Below are 19,126 nucleotides of genomic sequence, written 5' to 3'. Positions count from 1 at the left end.
GCTTTCAGTGTATGTTCCAGGACCTTGGGTAACATAGATAGTAGAACACAGATAGGAAATTACAAACAGATTTGAATACTTTTTGTTTGATTGCAGCTTATATTTAATGTGTGCAGTGTTTAAGCTGAATGATGTTTAATAAGCTCCACATGGCACTTTGGATAGGACGTCTTCCTTCGTAAGCTCGTCCAGCTCGAAGCTCTTCCCTGCAGCCTGATTTCTAGCCGAGTCTCACGTCAGATTGGCCGCACTTTGTTTTGGGATTTAGGAGCTATAATGAGCTGGATTACGGATGACTTTCTCCTCAGTGGAGACAATGAGGGTGACACATTCTCCATTATTCAGTTGTCTTGCTGTATTTTATAATGGAAGCGAAAAAAATAACCAATATTTACTTCAGATATGCTTATCCTTTGGGCATATTATACATATGTATACTCATATTTTATTAAAGTTCTTTTTATGGGTTTCGATTTCCTCGTGATGTCTACGTATAATGTAGATTTAATCTAATTGGGATATAGATAGATTCCTTTAATTGTCATTGTACAAATATACAAGGAAATCCCATCGCACACACATATGGAACAAGTATTACCATTTTGGAGGATAATTCCTTCCCATATATTATTACGTTTACAGTCATGTTTTGTCACACATGGTACAGAGCTGTTTAATGTGTATTTCACAGGCTCCAACTCCTTAAAGCCTCACAGAATTGATCTTGAAAGGCAGCTGAAATGCCCAGAATCGAGCAGTTAACCATTTGAATGCAGGTTAAATACGAACTAGTTCTTAATGAGTCAAACGGCCCACATGCACTTTAATGCTTTTTGTTGTTTGGACTGTCTTGGCGTGCCTGAGTGCAGTCAGGCCACGTAATCAATATCAGATCATCTGCGTAAGAAGGCCTGATGAAAGCTCTAGATCGATGTCGTAGACGGACCTAAATATGCTGCATTATCCAAAATGATAATTGGAGGAAAATGTCTTTTCCATTACACACACACAGAGTAAATCTGGTCTCACTAGCTCTGGACTGAGCTGAAATTCCTTTGAATATTACTGTAAATGCTACCTGGGATTTAAAAAAAAAAAAAAATGCTGTTTTGCCCCCATCACGTGGCTGCTAATGATCTGTGTGTGCGTGTGTGCATGCGTGTGTGTGTGTGCGCGTGTGTGTGCATGCGTGTGCATGCTCTCAGGACTCAGTTACGCTCCCTTTGAAACAAAAGCCTGTATGAGATCAATCCCATGATGCAGCCTGACAGTGACTTCCTGTCTGTGATGGCGGAGGGACCAACGGCAGAGTCATTACTGCACACAGTGACCCGTGGAGGTGCAGCCAGCGGCCTGTGATTGTTTCCTGCTCTGCGCTAGGCGCATGTGACAGATCGCCAATGGCCCCCCCAACACACACGAATACCTGCATGTCGCAGGCAGACAGACACCCACCCACCCACACACACACACACACACACACACACAGGACCTTGTCAAGTACTGCAGAATCTGCATATTTAGTGCATTATAGAACACAATCAGACCAACCTGTTTTCAGTTAACAGCAAAATAAAGCTTGTGTGTTTCACTGGAGGCATAACTTGATGTGCTGTCTGAATATTATTGTAAAAGTACCTCACAACCAGTCATCTTCCAACAACACATCCAGGAGAGGTTCTTTTGTGGGGGGGGGGGGGGGGGGGCTGTACGAGGCAGCATAGACCACAAGGCAGGGGGACATTTACATTTATCTGACACTTTCATCCAAAGTGACTTACAGTAGGGGGGTTGAAATGTGTGTGCACTCCTTGGGATTTGAACTCACAACCTCTGTTTTGTTAGTTCAGTTACACAAGCTACAGCCTGAGTGTTATGCTACTGCATCACAGAGCTGTAGAAATATTACATTTTCCATCCATCCTAGCATTCTAAGCATCCAGGTGAGAGTCTGAGGTGCATCACAGGACACGTTCACCCTCTCACACAGAACCGCACCCTGTGGGCGTCTCAGAGATGCCAGCTAGGCTGACTCCATGTCTCCGGACGGCACGAGGATCCCCACATAACACAGGAAGAACATGCAAACCACACGCAAAGCAGAGGTAGAGCTGAAAGCCCCGGCCCTGGAGGTGAGAGGCTGCAGTGCTGCCCCCGGAGCCGACATGCCCCCCCCCCCCCCCATCGCATTACCATAAATAAATCATAAAACCAGCATGCCCCCCTACCGCATTACCATTAAAAAAATCATAAAACCAGACGATAAAGTTCTACCGTTTAGAGTCCAATTTATTGCATGTTGTACACAAAAGACAATTATAATGCACAATAAATGAAATAAACTTTTTATTTGTTTTAACAAAAAGTGCTTACAGGCTATTTCTGTCTCAATAAATACAGGAACATTGAGGCCTTGTCTCTCTTCGTAAACACAGGGTCATATTTCTCTACAGTCAAAACACAAGTTACAGTTTCACACAAAGTTGCTCCTCTGTCATTTACATCTATGTACAACCCTATACACTGTCACGGTACCACTTTCCCCATTGGGGGTTAAGCATAGAAGAGAAGATGTTAATATGGGAAACCAGCGTTAAAACGAACATTAAAACAAAAAACCAGCAATGGCACAGAGACATAACCGTCTGCCAGCATAAAGATATACTTATAAAATAGTGCATTACATGTAATTACACGTAACCATCTGTTGGGCTTTTTTGGGGTAGAGAAACGAAACAGGTAGCCTTTCACGCTTTTCTTCCTTTTTCTGGTTTTAATGTGTGTGTGTGTGTGTGTGTGTGTGTGTGTGTGTGTTTAATGGTGAGGGTTACAGAGCGGGCTGACAATATTCCTGACATTTCTACACCCACAGATTTTCAAGATCATATCTTTTGAACATGAAGGCATGAGATAAAAAAATACGAGGCTACGGTTCAAATACATAGCAAACGTTAAACAGTACATTACAGCCACCGCAAATGTAAACGATGCAGACAGGTAGACATTGCGAATGTACAATCTACAATATAACAGCTACACTGTCAATTATTTGTATTTCAATTTGAGACTCATATATTCATAATGTATAGTCCTTGTATGTCTAATTTCATGGTCTTTTCAACATGAACCATTGAAGGATTCCCAGCTTCCTCTCCGGTCTCCGGTCTGATGATAAAGACACAGCCTCCCTTATGCCAATGAAATGACTGTTTCCGAAGCCAACGTGAAGCTATCCCCATGTCCTCACAGACGCAAACAAACAAAGCGTTTTTTTGTTCTTCCATAATTTAATAAATAAGGCACTCAAAATGTCCACCTTCGAATACTGTACATCCCAAGAAGACTGTGAATAAAATCTGGTCAGTAATGCATACAGAATGTTATTCTGCAACACACTGAGAACACATACGGCACTGTACGCTCAGTCATGGAGCAACATGCTTGTTATCACATCGATTGTTTGACTTAATAATCCATATTCCTCATTTCGGACGAGAATCCGCCTGTGTAACATGTAGTGGAGACTTACCCCCAGGAGTTTAGACACACTGTCAGACATTGCTGTGCCATACAGATAAAAATTGGTCCTTTTTTAGGGGGTCAAAACAGTTGCATTGAAGATTTGAATATCTGATGAATTCCAATTTCATAATGGCACCTATTCAATGTAATCCCATGGTTAAGCACCGTCAGACAGGAAAACTCAGTGGAATCCAACACTGACACTGGAGTATTTGACACTATGTCATATATATATGACACACACACACACACACACACACACACACACACAGATATATGAAATATCTGAAAAATTCTTTTTCAGTTTTCTTTTTTGTGTTCCGACTTTTTCCAACCACAAAAAGTCAGAGTTATGTAGTGTATCTTAAATTCTTCATGGCCCTTTGTCTTCAGGAACCACTTACATACGCAAAAGCACTAAAGACTTAAAAACACAGAGAGATTCAGAAAGACATTCATACACAAGTAAAAACGGGCTATCGCTTGTATTTCACCTTGTGATGTGTAACAAAAATGCAAAGATTCTTTTACAAACATGAGATTCGTGTGGAAAACGTTTTGAATAATCGATAATGCTTTTGCAGAAATCGTCAGGACGTGGAATCTCTTGCTAAACAACACTAAAAAATTACAATTTTGTTCAGAAACAGGAAGTTCCAATTCACTTAGCTAAACATACTTCATAGACAGTCAGTTGGAAGCAGATTCACAGAGAAAGCAGGCCGTTTTCTGAAAACAGAGCTCTCTAAACAGCAGGGTCTTCAAAATTATATAGAATACATTTATCTGATTCATATTTCCCATTCTATCTCATGTGACTAATGGTCATCATTAGCATATCCACACTCTGCTGTGTCTTGTATTCAAGTTTGTATGTATGTTTTTTGTATGTATTATATTTACATATATTTAAAAAAATTATGTATTGCAGTTCCCAATAAATTCACCTCCAACCTCATTGGTAACATGTACAATAAAGAAATGAATATCGCAGCCTGATCTGTAACATTTGGGAGAAATGTGGTCATACTGACATCTGGAGACGCTAGTGTTTAAGGGAAATGTTTGGAGATGACATTTAGCCCATTTCATAAAGGTTACATGTGAAAAATGAAATCTAAACAAAATGCACATATACATATCCTTTTTAGCCAGATGCCTCAACAGTGATCTGTCTGCAAGCAACTGCAAGCCCCGAAAAAACACCCACTGACCGAAAGGAGCCTTTTCATTTCAGGCAAGGGCAGAGACGGAACACAATGAATAAGAAATAAATGAAAGAACAGCAAAGAGCGAAGCATTGTGGGCAAATTAAAGACAAAACTGTTTAGTCGGGGAACAGCAAACGAAGGATACATGTTTAAGTGCCATCCATGTGGACGAGAGACAAACTGCCTGCGTCACCCATAATATGGGATCTTTTAGCATTTGTAGTAAGTCCTTCGAAGATAATGTCTGAAGCGACATTTAACTCTCGATTAACTAAATCTTGGTTCTCATAGGGTTCTTCAGTTAAACACTCCACAATGAAGCATTTAAAATGACGAGGGGGGGGGGGGGGGTGTCTTACCTGGTGGTCTTTTGCCAAGGCAGCTGTTATTACATTTATCGTCCTTTGTCCTTATCACTTCTTCTCTAGATTAATGGCAGTGCACGAAAAACAACAATCTTCACTACTTGGATTAGAGTTTCCCCCAGAATCAGGGGTGGGGGCAGGGGGGGATTTTCAGCAAAGCTGAAAATCCTGAGCTCCAAAGGGCGATGTACATTTGGTATGGACCTTTTCACCAGCCTCAACACAAGTACTCTTCGGAACGGGGGAGGTTCTCCACAGACGAATTCACCCTGTCCAGTGAACCAAGCGAAGAATCAATCCCAAGCTGCGGACACAGGTAAGAACCTTGCTTGCATTCGGTCAGCTGGAAAATCAAAAGCATTTTCTCTAGTTGTTATTCAGCCAGACACGTCCTCCGTTTCCCACAAGAACTTCATGGGGTGGGGGGGGAGCAGTCAGTATCCGGAGGGCAGAGTTCAGGGGTCAGTCTGACGGGTGCTAGCGACTGAGGGGTAGCTGGGGCAGAGTCATGGCCTGGTGAGAAAGGCTCTGTGTCGTCAGCACGGAGAAGGGGTGACCTGCGGCAGAAAAGCCAAACTCATTAGCATACAGGCCCCGCGGGAGATCAGCCTCCCACACGTACGTCTCTTTTAGTGCGCGGTAATTAACTCTCGGTACAATTCAAATCAGAGCGCTCTGTCGGCAGGAAATGCATGTATAAATAGAGTCGAAGCATAGCTCTATGAGGCACATTGAAACATGCAAATAAGCGAACAGTGTAGGTTACTTAAATAAAGAATGCTACTCTAGTCAGCTGTGAAATTTCTGGGTCAGAGGTTGGCGATATCAGCAGGAGGGTGAAGGCAGGCCTCCAGGACACTCACTCTCGATGTATCCGTGCAGGGCCACCATGCGTGCTCTCTCTGGGCTGCCAAAAGGAGAGTAATGCAGGTCGTCCGGCAAGGAAGGGGGCATCCGAGATTGAGGGTGGCCTTGGGGGGGGCCGCTGTGCTGGGGAGTGTGCTTTTTGTGTCTTGCTCTGCAGTTTTGAAACCAGACCTATGGAGAAGCAAAGTCGGCCGCAATCAAAAAACGACAAGAGCGCTGAGTGTTTGTGGGTAACGCAATCCGACACAAGAGCGAAATTGCGGTGTGAGTTGCTGGTGCGCGCACCTGCCAGCAGGTGAGGTCAGGCGCCGCCGGTACTCACCTGTATGACCCGTCTGCTGAGCCCCGTCATGTCGGCCAGCTTCTGCAGTGTCTGAGCGTCTGGGTTGTTGTCCTGTGCAAATTGCGCCTGCATCACCTGCGAACAGGCCGGCTACAGTCACCCGGCTGCTTCCCGGCCACAGCTACGAACATAGACAGGACAGCTGGCCGCTGACACGCACCTGTAGCTGCTCGGCCGTGAAGGAGGTGCGGGCCCGTTTCGCCGGTTTGGGCTGGCTGTCCTGCTCTGACGGCACTGCTCCCTCCAGCGTAATGCCACTCCCTGACATCCAGGACAGTGGTGGACAAGACATTTTCATTTGCGACATACACATTCCCCAGAATAGTCATGCACTTTGTAGTACTGTTATTGCATCGTCTCATACTGTCATTTCGTTTTGCACCCTTCGGGCTCTGTAACTGAGTGTGGCCGATTGCGTAAACATTCCAACGCACCTGTTGAAAATGGCCAATAAAGATCTCGAATCTTGAAGATCAGCCGAGACTCTAGATCCTTTAGCTCTAAACCTGATCTAGATCTAGACTAGTCAGGTCCTCAGGCACGGTACCGAGGCCATGTCTCACCGCTCTCTGCTGCCCGTTTGAAGTTTTCCACCATGGTGTCGTAGTGGATCCGACAGAGGACCTTCTCTTCGACCAGGCCGAACTCTTCCCCCGTGGAGAGCTGCCGTTTGCAGGAGAAGCAGGCGAAGCAAGCCAAGTGGTACGCGTTGCCCCTCGCCCGGCGCACCCAGTCACTGGCGTAGATCTGTCGCCCACAGCGGGCGCACTTTGTACCAAACCTACTATAAAAAAAAGAAACAGAAGAGCTGGAATATCAATTATCTGCCGCAGAACAGTACTGTGACTTGAACAGATTTGCCAGGATGGGGAAAAATAAACAGAATTCAAGTGACTACTTTGAAAAGTTACCCAAGCCGAGTTGCGATAATAAGTGAAAATGTATCAGGTTTGCTAAAATTTTATGCATCGCGTCTTATTAAATGACATCACTAGCACCCCCTAAATGAAGAGTGAGACCCGAAAATCCATTATTCAGGAAGGCAATGGAGGTAATAAACGTTTTGAAAGTGTGCACTACTTTAATGTGGCGAAGCCTTTTAGCCCAGCCCTCTCGAGGAAACTCTAGAACTGACGCAATGTGCCTGAGTTAATTCAGGAATGCCTGCAGTTGCCAACGGAGATCTGAATATAAACAAACTAACACCTGTGATTTCCCGGCAGACGGTCCGCTGAAGCTACAGACTTCCACAGAGCAAGAGAAAAGCTGCGCAAAAGCTGAGTCGCATTCCCAGGTCAGGCTGCAGCTACCAGCATCCTGACAGGTCACACATGCACTACTTCAAGTTCACTTCCTTGCACATGTCCAGATTAATCTTAACTGCCTAAAATATTTAAAAACTAGCATTTCATACACTCACGCATGAGTGTGTAAGAATCGATATGTATATACGTACTTATGACAAATTGTCCTTTTCGACATATACAAGGATAAAGGACATCGCACATATACTGTAATCAAACCCATGAATGCGCTCGTTAATATCAGACGTGCGTGTGATCCAGGCATGGGCTCGAAGACGCGAGGAGTCGCTTTCCATCAGGCGGGGTGTGGACGGATGCCGCATCAGAGCCAGGGAGAGCGAGACTGACCCAATCAGAACACAGGAGTCGCAGAGACTTGGAGGCAAAGTTAATTGCACACAGATGGCAGTTCTGATCCCGCTGCATGAACACGAACAAGTGAACATGGTCTGAACCTTTACAAGCCCTTTCCTCAGTCCTTCGGCCAGGCTTTGCAGGGAGCTCTTGTAAACAGTGTCATAAACACTCAGATGGGGGAATATAGCGGAGGGGGGGTGATCTGGCACATCCCCTCTTTCAGCGAATGGCAATTCCGGCCCAAGTCAGCTTGTGTTTGGATTCTGAAACACATTTAATCAGGAATTGGGTCAAGATTGCCAGCCCAGAGTCCCTTGGCCCGGTGCCACTGCTGTACCCAACGCCCAGGTCCGTGAGAAAGTGCTGAGGGAGCTCTAGTTTTCCAGTGTTAGCAAAACACTGCCTGTAAGATTCAGCCCACGTGTCTGTCTGTTCCTGTGCCTGAAGTCTTTGTGCTTCACCAGCCCCTTGGCCTGTGCTAACTGTGCTAAGAATAAGTGTAGAAAATGAGAAATATTTGTGCTTTTTGCTAATAAAATCCTGTAGAGTCATTCCAAGCCCTTCATTGTCTTTAATTACAGGTAGTAGAAATGGGAAATATCCGATGAACCACAAATATCATCATATTTCACCAATGAAGCTTTTCAAAGGATTGATATAAGATACATGCCATGGAAGGGCTGTCATATTTCATGGTAACTGTGCAGAAAACAATTTCAGACTTTTTTTCCCCATGAAAGTAAACAAATTGTTATTTATGCTGCTGTACTAAAACTTAATATTTATTTTGGAGTCCCTTATAATCACCTGTCTATCTGGGGGGGGGGGGATGCTTACTTCACATGTCCCCTTCCAGAGTTTTCCCATATCCAATAGAATTTGTTTTCAGTCAAAATTAATGGTTTGAAAATACATACACATTTAGTGAATTTATGCTTATAACTGCTGGGAATTCCTAGGGAATCAAAGTAAGTTTTCCGTACTCCTGAGAAAAGTCCCGGATCGGATTTTCTCCAGGCCTTGACCAGACACTCCCAGACTGTAGGCGGGGCGACCACATTTTGCTGCAAACCACCAAGCTGATTTATTGAAAATGACAGTCCCTCTTGTAACGGCCCCATCTCTCGAACAGCGCATTCGTTGTACATTTGAACGCATGACCGTTTTGATTGATTAACGGCCCATTTGCCTTAAGTCATTTCAATTTTGCTATATTAATCTGGAAAGAGTAGAAGAAATAAGGATATAGGAATTGAAAAAGGACGCAGAGAAGCCGTAAGCGCTGGAGACCTCATACCGACTGGGTGCATGACGTAGTGGACATGTTGCAGTGCCCTGCAGCCCAGCTCTCTGCCCCGACTCCTGTGTCCTTTCCAACCTCACAGCATGCACACAGCATGCACACAGCATGCACACAGCATGCACGCACAAGCACACAGCATGCACACACATGCAAACACATGCAAATAGCATGCATACCATGCACACAGCATGCACACACATGCACGCAGCAGCCACACACATTTTCTTGCAGTTCCAGGTCACTGGCACAACCGGGCAGCTCTGAATCGGACCTAGTCCTTCCTCACAAGGACAACAAATAGTTGACCCATTTGGGTAATGGGCAGATCCATGGCCAGCATTTTTAAAATAACGAGAGCAAAAGCGTTAGCCCTTCTTAGGTGTGCCCCGCAGTGGATCATAGTTATTGGAGTTGCAGAAAAAAATACTGAGGACTTGACCTCGGTGTATGGGCATGCTTACAGGTATAGCCGAGTGAAGACCAGCCAATCAAGTCCAATCAGCCCGGATACCTCCACACGCTAAGCACACATGCCTGTGCTGAAATATGCTGAGGCAGTCACATGTCCCTATCACCATCACAAACAAACTGCTCTACATCGCCTACTACAATACCCAGAAATGCTCACGGCAGAGGCAGAAAGGATTTTATACAGATATTATATATATATTGGTTTTACCATGAAACAAAGAACTTCTATGGGGTTAACCAGTAATCTTAATGATGGACAGCAGCTGGAGAACCATAAATGACTAAATTTGGTTTCACATGACAACAGGCATTACGAATTGCCCGCATCGAAAGCATTTTCCCAGAGGTTTCCATTGCATGGCGCCATGATGCATGCGACAGTAGATGCGACGAGAATCGTGTCGGAAGCAGTGCCGGCGGCTGTATTGTTTCCAGCCTCTAATCGCTGGTGATTATAAACACCAGAGTAGCACTCAGCATTCCACACGTCCTACTGGAATTGGGACCCGGACGATCCAAGAGAACAACTAGCAGCTGCCCGAGCACCCACTGCAGCCTGCTCTTCTGCCCTCCCCACAGCACCCCTCCGCTGGCCTCTCAGGCTCCTGTGCTGCGGACTCAGCCTGGAGACATGAACTCCTCTCTGCACGCATCACCTCAATGACTGGCCTCTATTAGCACAATGGATCAATCTCGCCCCTTTGTCTTATCTGTTAGGCTGCATTAGAGGGTCAATGGCAGAATCACCTCAGGGCTTTATACAATGCCCTCCATGAGGCTGTGAAGTATGTATGCCTAAGGGACAGTGTGAAGAATGTCACACGTACGTATTAGATTAAAAAACACAGCCATGAAAAATATGACATTGACTTTCACATAATGCATGACATCCTATGTATTTATCAGATCCTTTTATCCAAAGTAACATACATTTTGGAGACAGTAAGGTCAGTAAGTCTCTGGAGCAACCGGGGCTTAAGGGCCCCGCTCAGGGGCCCAAGGGTGACATCACTCTGCTGAGCTGTCCTTCCGACTGCAGGCACACGTTTCTAACCCCCTGTACTACGCACCGGTCCCAAGTGCTATTCCGTGCTATATATATATATATATATATATATATATATATATATATTTATCTTGTAAGTGACTGACAGATTGCAAAAAAACCACAATGAAATGTAATATAACTATGACTTATTTGTTTGTTGTTCTATGTCTGCTGTGAAGTATTGGGATTTCATTCTGGTTTCATGTAGGTTAACACGCTTGCTGAATGAGGTTTTTAAAGGGAGTGCACACACTCCGCGGCCACTTTGTTAGGTACGAGGCTGGACCCCCTGCTCTCTCCAGAACCATTTCAAGTGCTGCTGAATTGTGCATTGGGAAATGTCTTTCTGCTGTAGTACTGAGCTGATCTTTTGGCACTTTGCAGTCTTCTGCCCGTTTCCCCTTTCACCTTTCTCATTAACTGATGCTTTCTGTTCATTGTGCCATTGTCCGTAAATTCTACACACGGCGGTCTGTGAAAAGCCTGAGATTCCGGAACAGTCACATCTGGCGGCAAAGAAATCACAGCAATCTAAATGGGATGGAGCAGGTGTATCGGCTGTTCTAATGCTTAGCCGAAAGATACAAGCGACCCCTGACCCTGGCTATCTATCGCCAGGTGTGGCCACATGACTTCAGGTACAGTTTGCGCCAATGAGCAGGTGTACCTAATGCAGTGGCCACTCAGTGTATGTCTACGGTCTAATTTACAGCTGCTTGATTCACTTCATCTAGGTGGTTCTATCACTTTATTTTGAACAACAACACTGGCAGTGTGTGAGGATCATCTGAGGAGACACATGATAACACTGAAGTTAGTGCCACCAGACATTAAAATCTCCAGGAATTACCTCTATATCCTATCGATCTTTATATAAAAAAAATAAAATAAAATAAGAACAAAACACTGTAGTTGTTCATTGCAAACTACTAGGTGATTGTAGGTTGTTCAATAAGTGTTGATGTGTTACCATGTCAAGAGCAACGCTGTTGAACTGTCTAATAGTGGCCTTTCACTTTCACAAAACACTTTGTTTAATGTCATATCAAATCCCTCCAGCAGACAACGAATCTAATGCACTGTATTACTGTGTCGAACAGTTCCACTTGATTTTTGTGTCAGTGATTCGTTGCTGCAAACGCTGTATAATTTAAGGCTCACACTGAATTGTATTTTCACACGTGAGATTACAATAAATTTAGGCTCTGACTGGAGGTCAGTCAAATTAATCGACAAATTAATCGACAAATTAATCAGCGCTTAAAAACTTTTACGCAGATTTCTAACTTTCCTCTACGGCATCAAGTTTACATCCCACTTTTAACAATGGCGTAGGAAAGAGTTTGATATTGGGGGACACGAGTTATTTATATAAATGTAATAGTCTATTTATACTGTGGACGAATGAAGCCAAATTAAATACTGATGGGCACATATCCTATCCCCGATTGCTACGCCCCTGACTTTTAAATTAAATGTAAGTTTTTATTGTTTTAACGTTTGAGCATTCCCTTCGCGCGTTACAACCGTTGAGCTTGATAAAGAGTTAACTATTTATTCTGTACTTATACCCATGTATGTAACGCATTAAGCAAATTATTAGTATTGTTCTTGTCGCTGTTGTTTTTGCCGTTGATGATGATGACTTCCAGCAATAATCTTTCCGCATCAAAAAACGCCGGCATGTCAATTCGAAACATGGGAATATATTTTTGCCCAGAAAAACTTAAATCACGTCATCTGGGATTATTTATGTGTAACCTATTTTTCATTTTCTATGTCTGCTAAGGATCAGTATTATTAGTACATACATGAAATTACACTTTAGCAGCTAAGAGATTTAATGTAATTATAATATGTAGTAATCATTTCCTAATACAGAAATGGTATATATTTTGCGGTGTGAACGCGTGCGATGACATCGTTAAAATAACACCCTTTGCCCTTTTATTATAAAGTATAATGAAAAATACGTTACATTCATTTTAATTATTTTCTAGTTTTTATTCTGGCTGTAATTCAAGCCGCCATGATGGTGATGAGCAAGAAAAGGCACCATTGGTTTTTCACAACGCATCACGGCATCGAATACGAAGTTATAAATTCGGCATTTCTTAAAATTCACGTGAATATTAGCTTTTACATTGTGGTAATAAGACGTACAGGTATTGCTACGTTTAGTGCACTTATGCTTCATAACAGGCCTTTTAAAATCAATTGCAAAGGAACGCACTTCGTATTACAAAATAACCGCGCCAGCACGCCGCAACCGGGTTACGATTTTTGCTTTAATTTTTGGCTTTTATCGTTAAAAAAAGAACACTAGAAAAACTTACCCTACCTGAAATAGTCCATTTTACAGAAGATCTCCTTGTTTTTTATGTAGCAGCTGCTGTGTTGACGCAATGACGTCCTGCAAACGGAGCACTCCAGGCACCTCACGTGCCAGATTAAGTTATTCACCTGCAAAATAAGGAAGGGGAATCTTTTAGGGTGCCTTCTTCCAGGTTTTATATAGCCTACTGATATATGCCGCTATTATTATTATTATTATTATTATTATTATTACTATTATTATTGTTATTTATATAGAATACAAACATGAAGCAGCATGCTATGGACTTAATAGTATAGTATAGCATAGTATAGTATCGTATAGTTTGGTAAAGTCAATCCGCTTTACAAAATGTATTTTGTGCCCATCTAATTTCCAATATCAGCAAGAACATTCGTTGTTTTAAAATATACAACATTATGTGTTAATAATATGCACAGAGCATGTGATGCCACTTAGAGGAGGAATCCGCTCACCTCGATTATCAGCCCTATTGCAATAGAAATTAAACGGAAATTAAGCAGCGCCGACTGTCAATTAAGAAATTGTTCATTTATGTATCTTTCTGGTTTTGCCTATTAAATAGTTTTACATTAATTATTTCGTACGGAAAATAAATGCTGTTGTAAAAGGAATGAAACTGTATAAAAATATAACAAAATAGTAAATAAAATCGCGTTGTAATATATATACGGCCTACGTAATACACATAATATACATATTTGCATAAAACATATTTATACACTGAATATGCAATATTCGTAATGTATATTAATTATCTGAAATTGTTATATTGTTTCATTAATGTTGTTTTAACATTGAAATGAATATTGATGTTTTATCAAAATTAATTTCTACTGTTTATTATGTATTATATACAACACACGCATATACATGCACCGTACATTTTAAAAAACAGAAGCTATCGCCATTTCTTTCCCTAAAAATTCTTTAAGGCTAAAATGATACCGCAAAACTAGACACGTGTAAGACAAATGCAACTTTCAGCACCATCTGTTGAATACGGCTGGAAATTGGTCGCAGGCAGAATGCTCAAATACCAATACGCACTGCATTATTTTTGACGCTTACATTAACTTGTTAATAAGATTTAGTGGGTGGTTTTTCATATGAGCAGAAAGATCTAAAAAATAACTCTATAATAAAATAGTTGCGACAAAAACATATACGCTAATTTCATTTGATTCCCCAAGTATTTCACTACTGTCCGTTTATAAAAATCTAGATATAATAAAAATAAGCTGCTAGTTATGTCTACCATAAGCAAACAATTTCCTGCTTTAAAAAAAAAAATAAAAACTTGCGGTTTCATGCGGACGTAACTGAGAACTGGGGATTCTCCGTTTAACATCCGTTCTGAAAGTATTGATTAAATATTAATTAAATCGAGGGAAAATTATTAGTGTGTTGCGATTGCAAATCGATTCATATTTTACTAAACATTATTTAGATCAATGTAAGTTGATCTGACTACTTTAGTGCTATATGTACATATAGGCTATAGCCTACGCTAAGGTTCTGTAGGCTATAGGATGAATTTAATGATGTGGTTGTTCAATTGATTTAACGATCAATCATTGCCACATTTTAACCTCTAATTACGTGTACCTGGGGGCTGTTTTACAAACAAACATAAAGCTACTTCTAGACGAAGTAAGGCCTTTTCTGCGGTACGGGCCCGTGATTTCCTTACCTTGAGTAGATATCTGTCGAGGATCTCCAGCCCACAGCTCGCACACACGTTTTTCCCAGTCGACGGTACGGAGGACGAAGACGACGTCGGGGAACATATCGACGGCGTAGACGGAGGAGTCGGCGAAGATCGCGGATCGTCCTTTTCCATATTCGACCTGTGAGATTCTCCGTCTGAGTGAGACTGAATCGGGAAAAACGAATTAATGTAAAACAATCAGGCCACATTAGGTGCGAGACGCTCGAGGTGTTGGCAAATGTGCACAGAAGACACTAAAGGCCCGTGTTATGTTATATTACTATATAATAAAATGTTACATATTATTACAGGACTGTTAATTCCAGTAAAAAAAAATAAATATAAATTGCATGTTCTTACACCCTAAAATGCCTTTTGTATTATACTGCAAATGAAAGATAGATAGCATCTAACTAATTAAATATAAAATTTCAATGTGGCGATTAACTTCGCTTACCTCTAATTTACCGAAATATTGGGCTTTCAGACAGAAATCAAATGACAGATTCGCAGAACACTTATTTTACAAAATCAAAACAAAATATAAAGCAGGCGTCCGTTGCCTATATAACGGTGTATTAGACACGTTAAATCTAACGATAGGATTGTTGCGGGACACGCAGAATTAAAATTGCTTAATATCTACTCACCATTATCAGTGGTTGCTTGGCTTCCACACAGTGTGAGGATACCGTAGTACTCTGCTTTTCCGGAGAAATCACCTACAAGGCAGATTAACGAGCGATGCGAAGTCAACAGGGCGCGTTCTATCCGTAGCAGTAAGCCTCCCTGATATATTTCGGGCTATATAACTCGTCCGACACAATAAATAAGAATTTCCACGGCGTATTTAGAGCCTTGCAACAAAAGACCTTTTTAATGAAGCGATTTCAATTTGGATTGATTTTTCCCTGCACTTAACCCATGCCTCTTAAAGTAATCGCCTACCCAATGCAATCCAGAGCACTGAAAAAAATAAACTACCTGCAATTAGAAATAGCTTGAAATGTTCGGGATAAGAGGGACCCGGAGTGTCAATTTCAACTGTCAATCAGAAAAGGCATCGGGCCACCCAAAGAATTGCAAATTTGATTTTTAATGGCAGTAATTAAAATCGAATTTTCTAAGCAGAATTGGGATGTGAAGAGGATGGACTGCAAATCACACTATTCATAAAGAATAGTTTTCAGAGATCGCAGCTGATCCTTGCACATAAACGACAGTTATGCTTCTGGCACCGACATAAAATAAATAAAAAAAAAACGCAACACGTATATATACATCCCTCCGGGTGACAGTATCCAAGAGTGCGTTTGTATTTACGTCATGAACCTGTATTATTTAATACCAATTACAGCCAAATTCATACTTGTTGAGCTTTAGAAAACAAAACGTTTTAAACTTAAAGCGAACTGGCATTTTGTTTACGGATATCGGTTGATACCATAAGCAAATATGCATTCCTTGTGATCATTATAAACATGAAACATTGGGCTAAACAGATACGTATTCGCATAAAATACCAACAACGTTACCTCTTTCGTGGGTATTCCTTTGGATAAAAATTGATTTCCCTCTGGAAGAGGGGCCAAAACTTCATTTTTCCAATACATGAAAAACACTCCCAAATGATGCCAGTCTACCGACCGAAGGTAGTAGCCCAGGGCAGTTATGCGCTGCGAAGTAATGACAACTCTCAATTGAAAAGAAATGCCGCAGTTGTATCCTTCATGTCATACTTCTTCGGACACATCGGGGTAGCAGGGGAGCCCGGGATGTGCTTTTCCTCTCTGAAAGTGCGACTGTAGCTTCCAGGGCTAATCGAAGCATAAACTGTGAGGCTCGGATGGGATGGACAGCAGGCGGCCAAGTAGGGGGTTGTTTTTCAGAGCGCCTTATTTAGAACAGTTTGTAAAATTCTTCCTTCCACTTTTTTTCCCTTTTGGAGTGGGATTGCTGACTACAGGAAATAGGTGAAGTCGAGGGACTGGCAGGTCTGCTCTCAATCTCCTGGAGAGCGCGAGACAGCCAGTGCAGAGCACCTTCTCTCTACGTCTGAAGTGAAAGTTTACTTGTGCGCCCCTGCAAGGGTGGGGGAGGGTATCTTCTGACATAGGTGAGGAGGGTAGGGTTTATGAGTATACAGTCACGAAAATGAAATTCATCTTGAAGAAATTCTTTATATATAATTATATTTACGCTTTCGCTCCAAGCTGCCTTTCTGTAGCGACCTCACAGCCCTTCATGCATTCTCAACGCGTCTGAATATATTGCCACAAACCGTTGATAATATATTTTCGTGCGTTCCGTAGGGTAACAACTACAAAGCACAGTTATTATCCTTCAAGGATTTCTCTAATGTCTTTTATGCCACTTTTAGTAATATTTTATTATATCAGGCAAAGACCACGAAAATGATGGTAGCAGTCATCCAGTAGGATGTAAACACTTCTGTTAGAACATACGGAATTAAACTGAACCTGGTTATGATTTACCGAATTAAACGCATGAGTAATATTAATACTGAATGAACCCCAAAACAAAAATCTTGGCTATATGAAATAATGGGGGGTTCGATGACTGGCAAACAGGAGAAAAACAGATTAGTGAAGCAAACTAAAAGAGCAAGTTAAAATTATTATTGATGCTTACAAGCTAATATTTAATACATATTTAATATCGGGATAACCAGCCGACAGCTATTTTGAGAAAACTGAGGACGGACGCAGCAGAGCATCATGTAACCTGCTGTCACCACTGGAGTCTGGTGGAACACAGCATCAGAACGCTGACTCTCAGATTCACGAAGTGCATGCATTTCCCCTGCAGCCGCCCGCATCACAAATAACTGAATCGGGATTACCGGAACGTTACTTACACATGCACCTTATGTGAAGTGAACTCAATTTGTCTTATTTTCTATTTAAGTGCATGCATTGCACGTCTATTTATTTACTACTGTGCCTTTTGTTATTCTTTGCACTATATGGGTGTGGCTCAGCGTATAAGCAATGCAGTGCACTTGTTGCACGACCAGTGGAATATCTCGAATCCTGACAGTTAAACTGCTTTGTGTACTGGGATTGGCGTAATAAAAACCTCGTTTGTCATGAATATTAATTATTATCAATATAACATACTATCATTAATAAGCAGCTGTGTTTGTTTTAATTACTAATATGCTGTCATTCTTGTAAAGAAATTAACCTCAGTTAACTGGCAGTACTTGTTAGCGTGCCCATGTTATGACAAAATCACACCGTTTACACGTATATCGTAGAACATATTAATGTTGAGTTGCATGTTGTTCTTTTTCATGTATTACACCTTAATGGAGCTCTTGTTTTCTAAGATTTAATAAAGTATGAACTGGCAAGCTGCAACGTACAGATATGACAAATAAAAGGTGGGAGTAACAGAAATAGTCGCGCGCATGATGACGCGTACGAAACAGCCTTTATATTAATATTCCCCAGTAATTTATGAATCATAATTTTAAGATATTGCATTGTATAGGCTAACTGATAACTGCTTACATCTTAAGCATTCAATATTTGAAATCGGGAATATTATAATATACGGGAATAAAATTCAATTGAATTGTTTTAAATCCGTAAAAATATATTTTTGGTTTCCAACTTCAGGGGCAGTTACGTAGGCTAATGTAGCCTGCAAATGTTTGAGATCAACTGTAAAAATGTAATTAGCAACTTCATAGTTTGATTGAGCATTGTGATCTTTACCTTCAGAAGGTAAGGATTATGCTTCTTTTTTAACCTGCATGGATTCAGTCTTTGATGGGCGACAGGTAAGTCTACGCCTATAAAAGGCAGCCTCGTTTTAAATGATCTTTTTTTTTTTAAACCGAACTAGTAAATACGCAAGTGATATACTGACACGTTGCCTAATATCTTGTCAGATGTTACAGGTATCATTGACTTCAGCAAACATAATGCGGAACTACTTTTGAGGTGGGAAATAAATTTTTTGGGGATGGCATTAAAATTGTTACGTTATATTTAAAACGCAGTCTAACAGTTCGGTTTGGCTACCCCAAATCGCATGTATTCTAAAAAGGCCCATCAGCAGCCTAAGATAAAATACAGGGAAAACCTAAATAGTTAAATAGAATTAGTAGGCTAATGTACCGATTTTGGGAAGCTTAAGTCGAGTAGTGTGGAATATGATGATATAAAGGAAACGATGTAACGTTTCTTGGGTAGCTTTTGAAGAAACAACAGTAGAACGTCGTTATAACTTGATTGAAA

At 41.5% G+C, this 19,126-nt stretch overlaps 1 protein-coding gene across 1 annotated transcript; it reads right to left on the bottom strand.

The window, feature by feature from the left end:
• Nucleotides 1-2,268: 2,268 nt before the first annotated feature.
• Nucleotides 2,269-16,901, bottom strand: lhx6a (LIM homeobox 6a). The gene is made up of 9 exons (XM_049021007.1): nucleotides 16,394-16,901; nucleotides 15,509-15,580; nucleotides 14,841-15,023; nucleotides 13,133-13,254; nucleotides 6,872-7,092; nucleotides 6,469-6,569; nucleotides 6,288-6,383; nucleotides 5,962-6,136; nucleotides 2,269-5,655 (listed from the first exon to the last, which is right to left on the bottom strand). Exons 1-9 carry the CDS (start codon nucleotides 16,469-16,471, stop codon nucleotides 5,576-5,578), a joined length of 1,128 nt encoding a protein of 375 aa, XP_048876964.1. The 5' UTR covers nucleotides 16,472-16,901; the 3' UTR covers nucleotides 2,269-5,575.
• Nucleotides 16,902-19,126: the final 2,225 nt, after the last annotated feature.

Source organism: Brienomyrus brachyistius, chromosome 7 (assembly GCF_023856365.1).
Source record: "Brienomyrus brachyistius isolate T26 chromosome 7, BBRACH_0.4, whole genome shotgun sequence".
Taxonomy (NCBI): domain Eukaryota; kingdom Metazoa; phylum Chordata; class Actinopteri; order Osteoglossiformes; family Mormyridae; genus Brienomyrus; species Brienomyrus brachyistius.
Note: the sequence above shows the minus strand (reverse complement) of the source record. Positions and strands in the feature narration are given on the sequence as shown.